The 16,435-nt window shown below is 36.2% G+C and overlaps 1 protein-coding gene across 2 annotated transcripts in view; it reads right to left on the bottom strand.

Annotated features, from left to right (window-relative positions):
* The window catches only part of DYNC2H1 (dynein cytoplasmic 2 heavy chain 1), a 372,064-nt gene that overhangs the window by 182,986 nt on the left and 172,643 nt on the right, over positions 1 to 16,435 (bottom strand). For both annotated transcript variants that reach the window (XM_060157926.1, XM_060157925.1), the window contains 4 exons: positions 16,017 to 16,136; positions 15,329 to 15,463; positions 13,476 to 13,619; positions 9,049 to 9,138 (listed from right to left, as the gene is read on the bottom strand). In XM_060157926.1, coding sequence (XP_060013909.1) covers positions 9,049 to 9,138; positions 13,476 to 13,619; positions 15,329 to 15,463; positions 16,017 to 16,136 — 489 coding nt within the window. The remainder of the gene's footprint in view (positions 1 to 9,048; positions 9,139 to 13,475; positions 13,620 to 15,328; positions 15,464 to 16,016; positions 16,137 to 16,435) is intronic.

Here is a 16,435-nt window from a genome sequence, read left to right as displayed (position 1 = left end):
ATGGACATATATACGCTATCAAACGTAAAATAGACAGCTAGTGGGAAGCAGCCGCATAGCACAGGGAGATCAGCTCGGTGCTTTGTGACCACCTAGAGGGGTGGGATAGGGAGGGTGAGAGGGAGGGAGACACAAGAGGGAGGAGATATGGGAACATATGTATAACTGATTCACTTTGTTATAAAGCAGAAACTAACACACCATTCTAAAGCAATTATACTCCAATAAAGATGTAAAAAAAAAAAAACCACACATTATCTCTGTTAGTTAAGGCAAGTAGTGTTAGCCGCTGTAACAAATCCTAAATCTTAGTGGCTTTAGACAATAAAACTTTCTCTCTCCCTCACAAAAAAAAAAAAAAAAAAAAAAAAAGAGTCATGTACCACAATGTTCATTGCAGCTCTATTTACAATAGCCAGGAGATGGAAGCAGCCTATGTGTCCATAGACAGATGCATGGATAATGAAGATGTGGCCATATAGACAATGGAATATTACTTAGCCATAAAAAGAAACGAAATTGAGTTACCTGTAGTGAGATGGATGGACCTAGAATCTGTCATATAGAGTGAAGTAAGTCAGAGAAAAACAAATACCATATGCTAACACATATATATGGAATCTAAAAAAAAAAAATGTTTCTGAAGAGCCTAGGGGCAGGACAGAAATAAAGATGCAGGCATAGAGAATGGACTTAAGGACACGGGCAAGGGGAAGCGTAAGCTGGGATGAAGTGAGAGAGTGGCATGGACTCTTATATACTACCAGATGTGAAACAGATACGTAGTGGGAAGCAGCCACATAGCACAGGGAGATCAGCTCGGTGCTTTGTGACCACCTGGGGTGGGGGATAGGGAGGGTGAGAGGGAGATGCAAGAGGAGGAGATATGGGGATATATGTATATGTATAGCTGATTCATTTTGTTATAAAACAGAAACTAACACACCATTGTAAAACAATTCTACTCCAAAAAAGATGTTAAAAGAAAACAAAAAGTCTTAAGAATTATATACTATAGCATTTTTTAAAAATAATTTCAACTTTTCACAATAGAAAAGTATTACTCAAGATAGGCAATGAAAAATTCCAGTTGGGTACTAAAATGTTGGGATGGTAAGCCTACAACCCCTCTCCTAGTGCAGGAAAGTGCTGGCTTTAGCCTACCTTAAATATACTTTTAAAAGGTAAAGTGACATAAAAGAAGTAACCCTCTGGGATTATCAGTCATTTTAAACATTTACTTTATTATATTTTCAAACTTTTCTGCGAAAAAGAAGTAATGCTCACTAAACTTCACTGATACTGTACATTAAATCATCTTGGTACTGAAATGCTTACCATATCCTTCTCTAATTACATTATTAAAATATGACAAAAGGATTTAAATCTCATCAGTAAGTATAATGTATCACTGAAAATAAAATAAGAACATATAATTTATTCACTAGAAAATAAAAAAGATTAAAGCTACATTCAGACTTGCTAAGTCTGGTGGCAGGGTGGTACAGGTGCTGCTGCTCTCTACCTCCTCAACTGCCCTTTTATTGTTTCAAACTCCCTCCTAGGGATAGATAGTAAAGCATGAACTGCAGTCAGAAGCAGCTGTACCAGGAGCCCCCTTACTCCCTTGGTAACAGCAGCAGCAGCAATCAAGTAATAAAAATGCAATTCCATGTTTAAACTGTACCCCCTTGCTGTCACCACTCCAACCACCACACAGGCACAGAACATCCTGGGGCCATCCCTCAGGCGTGGGCCCCTTGGTCCACTGGAGCAATGCTTCTGGCATAGGTGGGAGAAACAGAGTGGGCAGAGCACAAAAATTCAAAGTATACAGATTACTGTAAAGCAAGTTTATGAGCACAGACTTTAGGACCAGCCTTGCTGGGAATGAAATTCCATTTCATTTGTCTCTGGCTCTGAGATGAATCACTAAGTGAATGAGGATGGCAGAGTCTCTAGGAAAAGCCCTTCTCCACAGGAATGAAGAGAGAAGAGAGACACAAGGGCCAACTCCTAAGAGAGCACTGTGGATTCCTGAACTTGGCGGGGCGGGAGGGGGGCAAAGAGTTTCAGGGAGGAAGGGGGACAGAATGGGCACTTTAAATCACACATTGACAACATGCATGAACTTTGAAAACATTATGCTAAGTGAATAAGCAGAGGACAAACACTTATATGACTCCACTTATATGAGGTACCAAGAGTAGTCAGATTCATAGAGACAGAAATCAGAATGGTGGTTCCCAGGGGATGGGGGGGATGAGGGATGGGCAATTATTTATTGGGTAGGGAGTTCCAGTTTAAGATAAAAAATGAACAATGCAAATTAAGTAATATAGAGATCAAAAAATAAATCAATGATTAAAAAGAAAATATTAAAACATTAATTAACATAGACTTATTCTAAAAGCAAAACTTATTCTTTAAAGTGCAAAGAAAATAGACAAATATGACAAATAGACAAATATGGCAAGTAAGGGGGAAGGTAAAAATAAAAAACCTTAATAAAAGTAAGTAGAAAAAAGAAAAATAAGATATTTATAAACTACAAAATTAAAAACAGTGATAAAATCCAGAGTTGACAAGGATGCAAAGAAGATACCTTAATTACTCTGTGTGTAGGAATAATAACTGGTAATAAAAACCTTTTAGAAGGCAATTTGATAATGCCAAAAAAAATTTCATAAGTTTATATCCTTGGATCAGCCATTATACTTCCATTAAGAAATACAGAGTTCTGGTTCAAGACAATGACACAGGAAGATCCCAAACTCACTTCCTCCTATAGACACACCAAGTCTACAGCTAAAGAAGGAACAATTTCCTCTGAGAAATACCTACAGGCTGGCTGAACAATTACCACACACTGGGCAAAAGAGAAGAAAACCACATCAAAGCGGGTGGGAGAGGCTGGGATACAGTCTTGCCATAAAACCCACCCCTGGAACAGTGACCCAAAGTTAGGAGGAAACTCAAAAGCCAGACCTCTGCTTGAGGAATGAAGGGTTTGACCCCATACTAGGCACCCCAACTTTAAAGACCTGCACCTGAGTAACAAGCTCCCAAAATATCTAGCTTTGCAAATCAACTGGGCTCACAACAACGATATCCACAAGAGTGTACTCTTCTGAGAAACAGCTCAAAAAGGGCTCCTATGCTGGGACTCACCTGCCCCAGGGCAGCCGATGGAGCTCAGACTTTAAGTGTAAGAGCTTCACTTGGGTAGATTAAAGCATTGGCCTGAGAGGCAGGCATCTAATCTAATACACATGTCTAAGAACTTGCTGGAACACTCTCTGGGTACATAGGCTAGCGGACACCATCTTTGCACTCTCCGTCTGCTAGCCAACAGGTGCCATCATTGTTTTTTCCTTTTCTAGTGGGTGCCATCTTTCCGCACATGCTCTGCCTCACTCCAGGCATCAGGCACCATATTTGCACTCTCCCTCAGCCTTGCTCTAGCCAGTGGGTGCCACCTTTCTTATTTTTTTTTCTTTTTCTGGTGGGTGCCATCTTTATGTTCCCCCTCTGCCTCCCTACAGCCAGCAGGCAACATGTTCTCACTCTCTCTCTGCCATGCTCCAGGGCACCAGTATCTCTCAGAAGTGAGCTTTATATACTTTTGGAGCCCTGATTTTTGTAGCTACAGCCAAGGGGCCATCCCTTGATCATATGGCTCTGGAGGCCAAGGGAGCTTGCATTCCTGGGTCCCATGGGACTCTAACAATTGGAGAGACAGTTCTTGGCAGGCTACTATCTCCAAGGTTCTGCACAGACAACATAATGACACACCCCCACATCTTTCTGTGAAAGAAGCCTATTTGCTTGTACTGGAGCTTTGGCCTGAGAGGCAGGCTTCAGGTTTGGCGCATACCTAGGGGCCTATGGAACTCCTCTCAGGGATCATAGGTCAGTGAATGCCGTCTTTGCCCTCTCCTTCTGCCTTACTATAGCTTGCCAGTATCTCCTAGAAAAGAGCTTATACACGTATCTAGAGCCTCCGTTTATGCAACTGCCAATCAGGAGACACCACCAGATCACCTGGCTCAAATGGCCAGTGGGGATTATACTTGCAGTCCCATAGGACTGTATATATTTTCATACTTTAAAATTTGCTCCCTGAGCATCTGGCTTCAAAGCATCCTGAATCTACTGCTGACTGATAAACTTCCTCCATATGATGCTGACAGGTCATGAGACACCCTCAAGCTACAGGGAGATAATAAGAATATAGTAGGCTGCTTGAACAATCACAAAGGTTTAAGAGACAGCCAAGAGTTAGGGTAGGGTTGAATGATAAGGTTCAACCACCAGGACACTGGTCTAGCAGCACCATTTTGGAGTCCTCCCTCCAGCCTACTAATGTCAGGGGCTTACCCACCCATCAGTGGGCTAGCACCAGAGCCAGAAACCCCAGACCCACAGCCAGCCAATCCAGGAACCAGCTCTGCACACCAGCAGACCGATACCAACCCCAGCCTCCCCAGCCCCCAAGCCCTGCAGTCCCAGCCCCTCCCACCAGTGGGGTGGCATGAGCTCCAGCCTCCCCAGGACCTGCAGCCAGCCAGCCCAGAACCTGGTCCTGCCCATCAGCAGGCCAGCACCAGCCCCAGGATCCTCAGGCTATGTGACCAGCCATGCTGGGACATGGCCCCATACACCAGGGCCTGGCAGTCAATACATGAAGTAGGGCCTGGTAGCCACCTAGAACAGGGACCAGTGCTGCTGACTAGTATGACCACAGTACCTGGCCCCGCCATAATAGAAGGGTCCATGCAGCCCACATAGGGGGCAACCTTAGAGCATATAGCTCTGGTAAGCAGAAGGGGGTATGCTGCTAAGCTCCATAAGACATCTCCCACATAAACCATTCTCCAAGATTGGAAAACATACTTGACTTAGAGTTCATAGAAATAAAAAGAGAATTCAGCAAAATGAGGAGACAGAGGAGTATGTTTGAAACAAAGGAAAAAGACAAAGCCCCAGAAGAAGAACTAAGTAAAGTGGAGATAAGCAATCTACCCAATAGAGTGTTCAAGTTAATGATCATGAAGATGCTCAACAAACTCAGGAAATGAATGGATGGACATAGAGAAAAAGTTAACAAAGAGTGAAAAAATATAAAGATGAACTAAACAGAGCTGAAGAATACAATAACTGACATAAAAAATATACGAGAAAGCAATCAAAACAGATTAGATAATAAAATGAAATTAATCAGTAAACTGGAAGACAGAGTAGTGGAAATCACCCAAGCTGAAGAGAAAGAAAAGAAAAAGGAATTTAAAAATTTTAGAATAGTTTAAAAGACCTCAAGGACAACATCAAGCATACTAACATTCACTTTATAGGGGGTCTCACAAGGAGAAGAGAGAGAGAAAGAGGCAAAGAACTTATTTGAAGAAATAATAGCTGATAATGTCCCTAACCTGAAAAGGAAAAAGACATCCAAGTCCAGAAATCACAGAGTCCCAAACAAGATGAAACCAAAGAGGTCTAAACAAAGACACATTACTAAAAAGTGGTAAAAATTAAAGATAAAGAAAGAATCTTAAGAGCAGCAAGAGAAAAGCAATTAGTTATACACAAGGGAACTTTCATAAGACAATGAGCTGACTTTTCAGCAGAAACGTTGCAGGGTACACAAAACAAAAAGATACAAAATATGACGTCAAAAACAGTAAACAAACAAACAAAAAACAGTAAACATTGGGGGAAGGTGAGTAAAAACACAGGATTGTTAGCATGCATTCAAACTTAAGAGAGCATCAACTTAAACCTTAAACTAACACACACACACACACAAATAGGTTTTTATATATGAATCTCATGGTAACTACAAACTAAAAATCTATAAGAGATACATACAAAAAAAAAGAATCCAAACATAAAATTAAATACAGTCATCAAATCACAAGGGAAGAGGGCAAAATAAGATGACAGAAACAAAAATGAACTATAAAAATAACCAGAAAACAATTATTAAAATGGCAATAAGTACATACCTACCAATAATTACTTTAAATGTAAATAGACTAAATGCTCCAATCAAAAGATACAGAGTGGCTGAATGAATAAAAAATCAAGAGTCATATATATGCTGCCTATAAGAGACTCACTTAAGAACTAAAGACAAACACAGACTAAAGTGAGCGGATGGAAAAATCAACTCCATGAAAATGAAAATGAAAAGAAAGCGGAGCTTTCTTTACAACAGAATTTAACAGACTTTAAAATAAAGACTGTAACAAAAGACATAAAAAGACATTACATAATGATAAAGGGATCAATCCAACGAGCAGACATAACAACTGTAAATTGTTATTTAAAAATGGACAAATCACGTGAATAGACATTTTTCCAAAGAAGACAAACAAATGACCAACAGACACATGAAAGGATGTTAAACATCACTAATCATCAAGGAAATGCAAATTAAAACTGCAAAGAGATATCACCTCACGTCTGTCCAGAATGGCTATAATCAAAAAGACAACAAATAACAAGGGTTAACAAGGATGTGGAGAAAAGGGAACCCTTGTGCGCTGTTGGTGGGATTGTAAATTAGTACAGCCACTATGTAAAACAGTATGGAGGTTCTTCAAAAAACGTAAAAATAGAACTGCCATATGATCTAGCAATTGCACTTTTGGGGTATTTTTCAAAAGAAATGAACAAAAACACTAATTTGAAAAGATGTATGCTCCCCTATGTTCACTGCAGCATTATTTACAATAGCCAAGATATGGACGCATCCTAAGTGTCCATCCAAAGATGAATGGATAAAGAAGATGTGGTGTGTGTGTGTGTGTGTGTGTATACACAATGCAATATTACTTGCCCATAAAAAAGTAATGAAATCTTGCCATTTGTGACAACATGGACGGACCTAGAGAGTATTATGCTAAGTGAAATAAATTAGACAGAGAAAGACAAATACCCCATATGATTTTACTTTTATGTAGAATCTAAAAAACAAAACAAACATAACAAGACAGAAACAGATTCATAGATACAGAGAACAAACTGGTGGTTGCCTGAGGAGAGAGAGTTGGGAGATGAGTGAAATGATGAGGAAGATTAAGAGGTACAAACTTCCAGTTATAAAATAGGTTATGGGGGTGTAATGTACAGCATAGGGAATATAGTCAATAATATTGTAATAACTTTGTATGGTGACAGATGGTTACTAGACTTATCATGTAATGTATAAAAATATCAAATCACTATGCTGTGCACCTGAAACTAATATAATATTCTAAATCAATTATACTTCAATAAAAAAAGAGGGGAAAAAAGACATGAATGCAAGACTTGAAAGCATAAAACTCCTAGAAAAGAAAGCCACTGCTTACTTACTCGTACATGTACATAAAGGTGAAGGAACTGAACAGGTTGTTCACTGAACTGCAGTCATTCATAACAACAAACAATATAGAAATAATCTAATATCCACCAGTAGAGTACTAGCATATAATTATATTATGGAATGCTACACAACCACTCAAAATAATAAGGTTAACATATTTATACTTATGTAAAGATCTTCAGGACCTATTGCCACAAAAGAGTTGTTACAGAAGAAACTATAATGTAAGGAAAAATTTTAAAACTGTATCTATATATTTGTACATATGAATATGAAGAGAGAAGAAACAGATTATAAGGAACATATCAAACCTTGAACTGGTTTACTCTAATGAAGGACTAAGAGTTAGAGGAGAGGATGAAATGAATGTTTAAAGTTTTCTTCTATATAGCTCATTAAATTTGAAACATTTTCTGAAAATATTTTAAAATTTTGGGTAATCAAATTTTACAAAGTTTTATATGAGATAATGCATTATAAAAATGTTTAAAGATATCATGAATCTATAACAAATGAAACTACTGATATATCATCCTTATATCTAGGATCATAACTACTGACAATTATTTGCTTACAATTCCTCATTTTACACAAGTTAAAATTGAAGGCCAAATAGCTGATTTTCAGAATTATAGTAAACTATAAGACCTATAAAAGAAAAATATATATCCATAGTTTTCAGTAAAGAAGGAATTCTGCAGAAATCCTCAACTATAATTCTTTGAATTTCCAATAACACCCCTTGTCAAAGTGCTGAAAGGTACTTTGAAGGGTTTATTCTCTGTCTGAAGTAAAGATCTTCAACAAAATCACTCTAATCATAAAAATTACTATCTTATTCTATAGTAACAATATTAAGTATATCTTTTTCAAGATTTTCTAAGAAACCTATATAATTGGACCATAATAACTCTATTCCTCTCACTTAGTTAACTGCCTTACAAAGTGCTTTTTTAACATATCTCAAGCTATACCCAAGGACTGACATTAAAAAGAAGTCCTAAGTGAAAACCCTCTGTGTTTTCTATAATATTAAGAAATTTCTAAAATATGTTTCACTGTATATTCCTCTGGGTCCCCTATAATTTGAAGACTTATGACAAATTTCTTTCGTAACTCAGGATCAGGTGTTAGTTTACTTCATAATGCGAAGAATAGACAATTATTTTGTTCCCCAACCCAGGGGACATCCAGCAGTGTCAAGAGATGATTTTGATTGTCACAGCGGGGAAATGGAGGGCTAATGGCACCAGAAGATAGAGGCCAGAGGTGACACTAAATATCCTAAAATGCACAAAACAGCCCCCCACAACAATTAACTATGTGGCACAAAATGTCACTGGTACTGAGATTGAGAAACATCGGCTAGAAAATGACCTACATAATCCATCCTCGTTCCTTCTTTCAGTGGCTACTGACATGTTCAGGGCTAAGTCAGCTAACCCAGGGTTTGCTCTCCCTTCTTTACTTGTCACTTTTCTCCCTACGACATCCCAAGTGCTGTAAGACATTCTGGTTAGTAATGAGTTTTATTCTGGGAAAATATCAGAAATGTCAATTTTAATACCTTTTTAGTATGTAAAGAGTTATGTATAATTTAATATAATTTAACCTAATACTGTATTAAATCAAGGTTCAGGTAATATTTTATAAGTGAAAAACACAATGTTTCTTACCTTAAATAGGCAACGGCATATATATTCATATACCATATGTTTTAATGAGTTGATGAGAGACTGAATCCTCTGTTCTGTATTTTCAGAATCCTGTAGATTACAATTTGAAAATTGAAAAACCATTAGGAAATTCATGAACATTTAAAAGGTACCCCACAGTTTAATCATGCTTATAAATTGTTCCTCCAGACTCAAAACTGATTCTGGGACAATTATCTTCAGCAAACAGACTCAAGGGACTAGACGAATAAGTGCATTAAACTTCTACATTAATATAATAAAAAACTGATGTATTTTTTAATGTATAGATAGAGTTAAAGCTTTCAATAAATGAAAATTATAATCAATTACCAGTAATATATTATGAATTGAATTTGACCATACCACTTTGATTCCTACTGGCATTAAAAATACTACGTCAATCTGGGTTAAAGCCATTTAATTACTTGTATTATAATTACCAATCCAGCCCCAAAACAGTATGACCAGAACCATACTATAAAGAATTTTCTCATCCCCAGTACAGGAACTTAACCAATCTTAAACCATGCCCTCCAGCTTGAATTTGAAATACGTGGTGTAAAAATTCATACATAGTTTTAGTTTTTTATCTGCTTTTGTACCTCCATTGTACATGATTGCTATGATTTGAAAAATATCATTAATGGATATTTTATTTGATTAATGAAAAATGGCTTGGGGTAGGAATAGTGGAGGGGATGTTGTAAAGGCTGGCCTTTTCCCTTGGTGTGATATGAGTGTAAGTTTCACTTCATTCTGGGTGCAATTGGAGAATACATGCCTTGCAGAATTCAATTCTGGTATAACATTTAGAGAAAATTGCTTGCTTCCTTGTGATGATAATTGGCAAGGAAAAAAAAACTAGCAAAATAATTTTAACAGTTTAGAGAAGTACACCCAGGACGACAGGATGAGCAATAAAATGTGTGAAATTAGCAGAAAACATTGTGACTTGATACTCAGATACATCAAATGTAGGTTTCTGGCCGTGTTAGTAGCATGTTCTAACCAAGAGAGCTCATTATTCACAGTTCATACCACAAACACTTCTCTTAATTTTACTATTTATTAACAAAGATCACATGTGAAATTGAAGCTTAGATCCACTAAAAGACACTCTAATGTGAGACAGAATATAGTACCTACAAGGTCCAGTAGATTTTCAATGTATGTACTTCTATGTATTTCAGATTATATTTTTCAAATGAACTCAAATGCCCACCTAAACACACATGTGCATATACACGTACAAACACATGCAAAGGTCAATGTTATTCAATGGCCGTATTATCACAGAACTACTGTCACTAAGGAAGTACTGAGCTATAAGCTTTTCTAAACAGTACAAAATAACCAGTATTTTTACTAAGTTGATTTAGACCTTCTAACTTATTTCTCAGTCCTTATATTTTATAGGGTCATTGAATTTTAACATACAATTTTTTTACTAAAAGATAAGAATGAATTTTAAATGAACTTATTACTGTGTACTTTCTAAGTAATTTATACAAAATTATTAATAAAAATGAAGTTAAGTATAAATGACTCTCTAGATTTACCTGTGACACAGCAAATTAGAAATATGATCAATATATCATGACCCAACTCTCACAGACTTTACACTATTACTGTTTTTTGTAAAAATTCTTCTACCAGCACAATATTATAAATGGTTTGATTAAATTTAACATATTAAAATTCAATTTTTTTTAAAACCAAAGGACAAAGAACACAATTATGTATTCTTCAACCCTTTCCTGCATCTTGAAACCTTATCTTTGTCCAAAGGACATTACATATATACATGGGAGAAATGCTTACCTTGTCCCCCAGGACTGAGATGACAGATTTTACTAACAAAGCCTACCCCCAAAGCAGAAGCTCTTCGTTAGGTGCCATTTTATTTCAAATCTAATGTAAGAACAACTTCAAATGATTTACTTTAGTGGAAAAGACATCAGTAAACTTTAATCATTATTTGTAATCAAATAAAGATTTTCTGAAATAACTCATTCATGAAAATATTAAGTAGTCCATGCCAATGAAGACAAAGATTTTTTCCTGTTTTATTCTCCATTATATCACCCATGCACCTAGAAAAATGCCTGCCACATGGTAAGTCTGCGATAAATATTAACTGAATGAATAATAATCTTTCCTCAGAAAGATAGACTTGAGTAAACCTACTCGGATATGAAATTTTACTCCTAACTATCTAAAAGAACAAATTATTCTCACCCAAAATATAATTCTAAAAAACACTTATATTAGTATTATACTGAACACAAAAATTATAAACAACTTGATGAATTTGGTTTCATAAAAATATTTTTTAGGGTCTTCCCTGGTGGCGCAGTGGTTGAGAGTCCGCCTGCCGATGCAGGGGACGCGGGTTCGTGCCCCGTCCCGGAGGATCCCGCGTGCCGCGGAGCGGCTGGGCCCGTGGCCGCTGGGCCTGAGCGTCCGGAGCCTGTGCTCCGCAGCGGAAGAGGCCGCAGCAGTGAGAGGCCGCGTACCACAAAATATATATATATATTTTTTTTAATAAATTAAAAAGCAAATTAATAAACCCAAAATATTTACGACAAAGGTTTAGTGTCCTTAATATATAAGCTCTTATAAGTAAAATTTTAAAATAGTAATACCATATTTGTAAAAATAATAATTTACCAAAGAAAAAACACAAATAATCTGATATTTATCTTACAAGTGATATCTATCTTACAAGTGACCAAAGACTTTCAAATATAGTGAAATATTTTTCAATTACCTAATAGGATAATTATTAAAAGTTATATAATATTCATTTTTGCTCAAGGTGTAGATTAAAAAGGCCCCTGTTGTTGTATTAGTTTAATATACCAACAGCATATATTTCCAAAGGATAATTAGACAGTATTTGTCTAAAGGCTTACAAATGTGCATTTTTGCCCGAGCTATCCAAGTCTAGGAATTTAACTAGGAAAATAATTGGAGAAACAAAACACTGGGGAAAAAGCCCTGTAAGTGTCTATAGCTATTTTAAACATAACCCCCAAATTCTTTGACCCTCCATCCATCATTAAAGTCTCTTTCCCCTTCTTGAATCTGTGTAGGCTCTGACTGCTTCAACCCATAGAATACAGCAGAAATGACCCAAGGCTGGGTCATAAAAGGCAATTCAGCTTCTGCCTTGTTCACTGAAATACATGTTTGGTATCTCAGTATGCAATATGAGGAATCCAATTACTCTGTGCTGTGAGGAAGCCAAGCCTCACGGAGAGGTACTGCAGTCAGCAGTCCTAGTCATCAAGTCCACCCACCCCAAGTACCAGATATGAAAGTGAAGCCTCCCCAAAACCACTTGCACTCTCAATTCCTCACAACCAAGACCCCAGACCTTGTGAAGCAGAGGTAAGCCATCCCTGCAGTGCTCTGACAAAATTCCCCATAGAATCCATGAGCATAAGAAAGAATCAATGAGCATAAGAGAAACATTGTTTTAATCTGCTAAATTTGGGGATAATAAGATATTCAGCAGAGATAACCATAACACCCTATAGGAGGTAGCTAAATAAAGTAGGGTATAGCCTCACAAGCTCTCAAAAATATTGTGTAGGTTTGTATTTATTGACATGAAAATTGTGTACTATATATATATATATATATATATTTTTTTTTTTTTTTTTTTTTTTTTGTGGTACGCGGGCCTCTCACTGTTTTGGCCTCTCCCGTTGCGGAGCACAGGCTCTGGACGCGCACGCTCAGCGACCATGGCTCACGGGCCCAGCCACTCTGCGGCATGTGGGATCTTCCCGGACCGGGGCACGAACCCGTGTCCCCTGCATTGGCAGGCGGATTCTCAACCACTGCGCCACCAGGGAAGCCCCTGTACAATATATTTTTAAAGCACAGTATTATACCTTTTGGTAAAAATTATGTGTATTCTTTAATATATTGTTCCCTCCATTAGAATACAAGCTTGATAAAACAGTGTATATTCCTGTATTCCCATTTTCTAGAACAATATCGGGTATGTATTATAGCCTCAAACAACATTGGTATACAATGAAATTTTAAATGTTGTTTTCCCCAGGTAATAGGATTATGTGGATAATTTCTTATCTTTATACCTTCCTGAATCATCCATGTTTTTTTTTAATGATCATCTGAGAAGACAATCATTTATTAATTTATACTCAGAACATAAATCATTTCCATTAAGAGGACTGCCACATTGGGACAGTTTGTTAAAAACACAAAATGCAACTAAGGAGCTAGTTTCTTTTAAATATAGTTTAAAAGTGTTACATATGGTCTTTTGAAATATAATTCCAAGCAACTTTTCTCAGGAAATTATTATAAATTAAGCAGCTAGTAAAGCAATCTCTCATTCAGTCTCAGCTATGGGGTAACCAACAGCATACCTGTTTGTTTTGCAGAGCTCGCTGGAAAAGTCGGAGAAATGCAGCCAAACTAAAACGGTACATGTTATTAATTTTTGACAAGTCAGAGATAATGAAGTACATTTTGCTGGCACTCTCAGCCAGAGGGAGATAGGCATCCCGCTCCTGTGGAACAAGGGGTGGGGGTGGGGGGCGGGAAGGGTGACACCTTAGTTCTAATGTTTTACTGCCACCTACAGACTGCTATGCACACATCTAGCCGCAGCCTTACTTTCAACATACATACAACAAATAAAGATTAATCACAGAATTTTATAAAGAAACTGCATAATCCAGCTTTTCTATTTTTAAGTTTTTATACTTCTTTTAATCCTAAGATATTACACTTTTGTTTTGTATTTTTATGTAACTGCAAGCAATGTATTCTAAATACTTCCCCTCTCCTCTGATTACAGAACTAGAAGTAGTACATGGGTTGGTTTCAATGAAGACCAAGAATACTTGTATTAGGGGAAAGAGGTAAGCACCTGTATTAGGGTTAAATGGAATGGTAAACAGTTGTGATCAGAGGTCACGTAGGTCATGTAAGACAGCATGGCACTACAGGCTACCCCTGCAGTGGAGAAAAGTTAGAACAATGAATCTAGTGTGTGGGACTGGTACCAACAAGAACACACTGATGGAAGCAGAGGTAAAGTAGAAGACTGTAACGAGTGTCCACATTAAGATAATAAAGCACCTAGCATTGTTCAACATAAGCATAGAACCAATAATCACAGGGGCTTTCATTCTGACTGAAGGTAAATGATGATAAAGATGAAAGGATCATAGGATTAAATGGCCTTGAGGTTATGAACTGAACTCTGAGAAGGCTCTCCATGTCATTCTGATCAAAGCACCAGGATTATAAATATGATACTGGTAAAATTATGTGTGTGACTCAGAGATGCCTGTTCGGAAAGAGAAAGCACAGAAAGTTCAAAATCCTTTTGGTATACAGTGACAGCTATGACATCTGCCAATTTTACCTATGGTAGAGAAGGTGGGATGACTGGATTGGAAACAGGCTATAGGTTTTCTCTTATTCTGATTTCAACAGAGCTCTTTCTCAAGTGAAGAAACTAATACTATGTAAGTGTAGAATTTGAGCAACAGCTGAAAAACACCTAAAATAACATTTGGAAAAGTCATTGAGGGAAATGGGAAATATTAAAGGATGTCAGTAAGGGTCCAGGTCAGGTTGGAGACTGGGAATTCACAATAACATTAATCTGCTTCATTGTTTGATTTTCTTCAGCAAATCTTTGTCACCGAATGTAGGAGGAAAAAAAAAAAGATACATTGTATTGATATAAGGTTGAAATTTTGCTCTAGGAAATGTCAAAAGAATAAAGCAAGAAGGATTTTAACCATTTTTAAGAAAAGAGTTCAGATCAACACATTCATGGGGTCCAGGATGAGTAGGGAAGAAAAATGTTTTTGATGGAAAGAATAGCTTTTAACTCTTTTATTGATATACTTAACTTGCCTTAACTTAAGAAAAGTTCCAGGAATGGCAAAGATGCTCTCTAATAGTCATTTTAAACACGTTCATTTTCAATTTCAGTACAAGTTTATAGCTCTAGAACTTTGGATAACATGCCAGAAATCAGTAGTACTCAGCAGGGCTCAATGACCAGCACTCCTTACACTTGATACCCTTAACATCTATCGCCATCTCTATAATAAGAATTAGACCCAAGGACCTGGTGTTTTTGAATAGCTTTCTTTTTTTGCAGTCATCATTCCCCTGAAGTCCTGGTACTAAAATTTTTATCATATTAACATGAAAGTTTAAGAAAACAATATAAGATCACAAAGAAGGAAATATTTACTTGATCAAGAGAAATTTGGAGTTTGTAAGATTCTTTAAGTGACTCCTGAATAAGTGCACTGCTTGCTTTTGTCTGATTCAAAGATTCAATCAAATCCTTATTTTCCAAAATATTGCCTTGAGATGTGGCAAGTGTCTGCAGAAAAATTAATAAAATAATATGAACATTATTATATATATTAAAATAATCAATTAAAAGAAGCCCATGTTAACTATCATTAATTTGATGATGTTTTGGGGAACTTATGTTCTCTTAAAAGAATTTCATTATTTTACAGCCTTCTGTATCAAAAGACACTGTAAATCATTATATGATACTATATCATCAAAACATTGTATATGTATTAATTTTATCAACCTAATAAAAATAAAGACTAAAGTTACAGATCAAATCATAATTTCATGCTACCTTTGAATGTTTTTCTGAGCATAAAATCAAATATTAATGAAATAATACAGTATAAAGATGATATTAGTTAAAAATTGCTTGTCTTAAACATTACTCCTAGAAGTCTTATATTCCAAGACATCTACCTTTTTCTATTTGAATTTTGACTTTAAGATACATATTGATGTGTCTTTGATACAACCAAAAACATGCTAAAGGTACTATAATTTTTTAAAAAACAATATTTGATTATAATCAAAATAATATAATATGAAAAATATCCTGAATAGCTCAATTTTACCTCTAAAAGAGATTCTTCAAGCTTAGCTAACTGTATTTTCTTATCTTCTTCCTGTTGTAATAGTTTTGTTTTCTGGTCCTCTAAATCAGGTTTCTCATGCTGAATAGTTAATGCCAAAAGCTTAAAAAAAAATCCAAGGTTATTCTAGCAATAAAGTTCAAACAAAACAAACCAAAATGAAAACTTCCCACAAACAGGTCTTATGTTTGATCAAATATTACAAGTATAATGATACTACTATGTACTTCATTTCATTCTTTCTAGTTAAACATATGAGACACGTTCACAATTATTTCTGACAAAAGAGGCAAACTGAATAGTTAACTAATTGATAAAATGTTAAATATTATAGGACACTATAAGAAATTGCATTACTTAACATATCAACATGTAATATTCAGTTCTTAAATTAGATTAAA

The sequence above is a fragment of the Lagenorhynchus albirostris genome, chromosome 9 (assembly GCF_949774975.1).
Source record: "Lagenorhynchus albirostris chromosome 9, mLagAlb1.1, whole genome shotgun sequence".
NCBI classification, from domain to species: domain Eukaryota; kingdom Metazoa; phylum Chordata; class Mammalia; order Artiodactyla; family Delphinidae; genus Lagenorhynchus; species Lagenorhynchus albirostris.
Note: the sequence above shows the minus strand (reverse complement) of the source record. Positions and strands in the feature narration are given on the sequence as shown.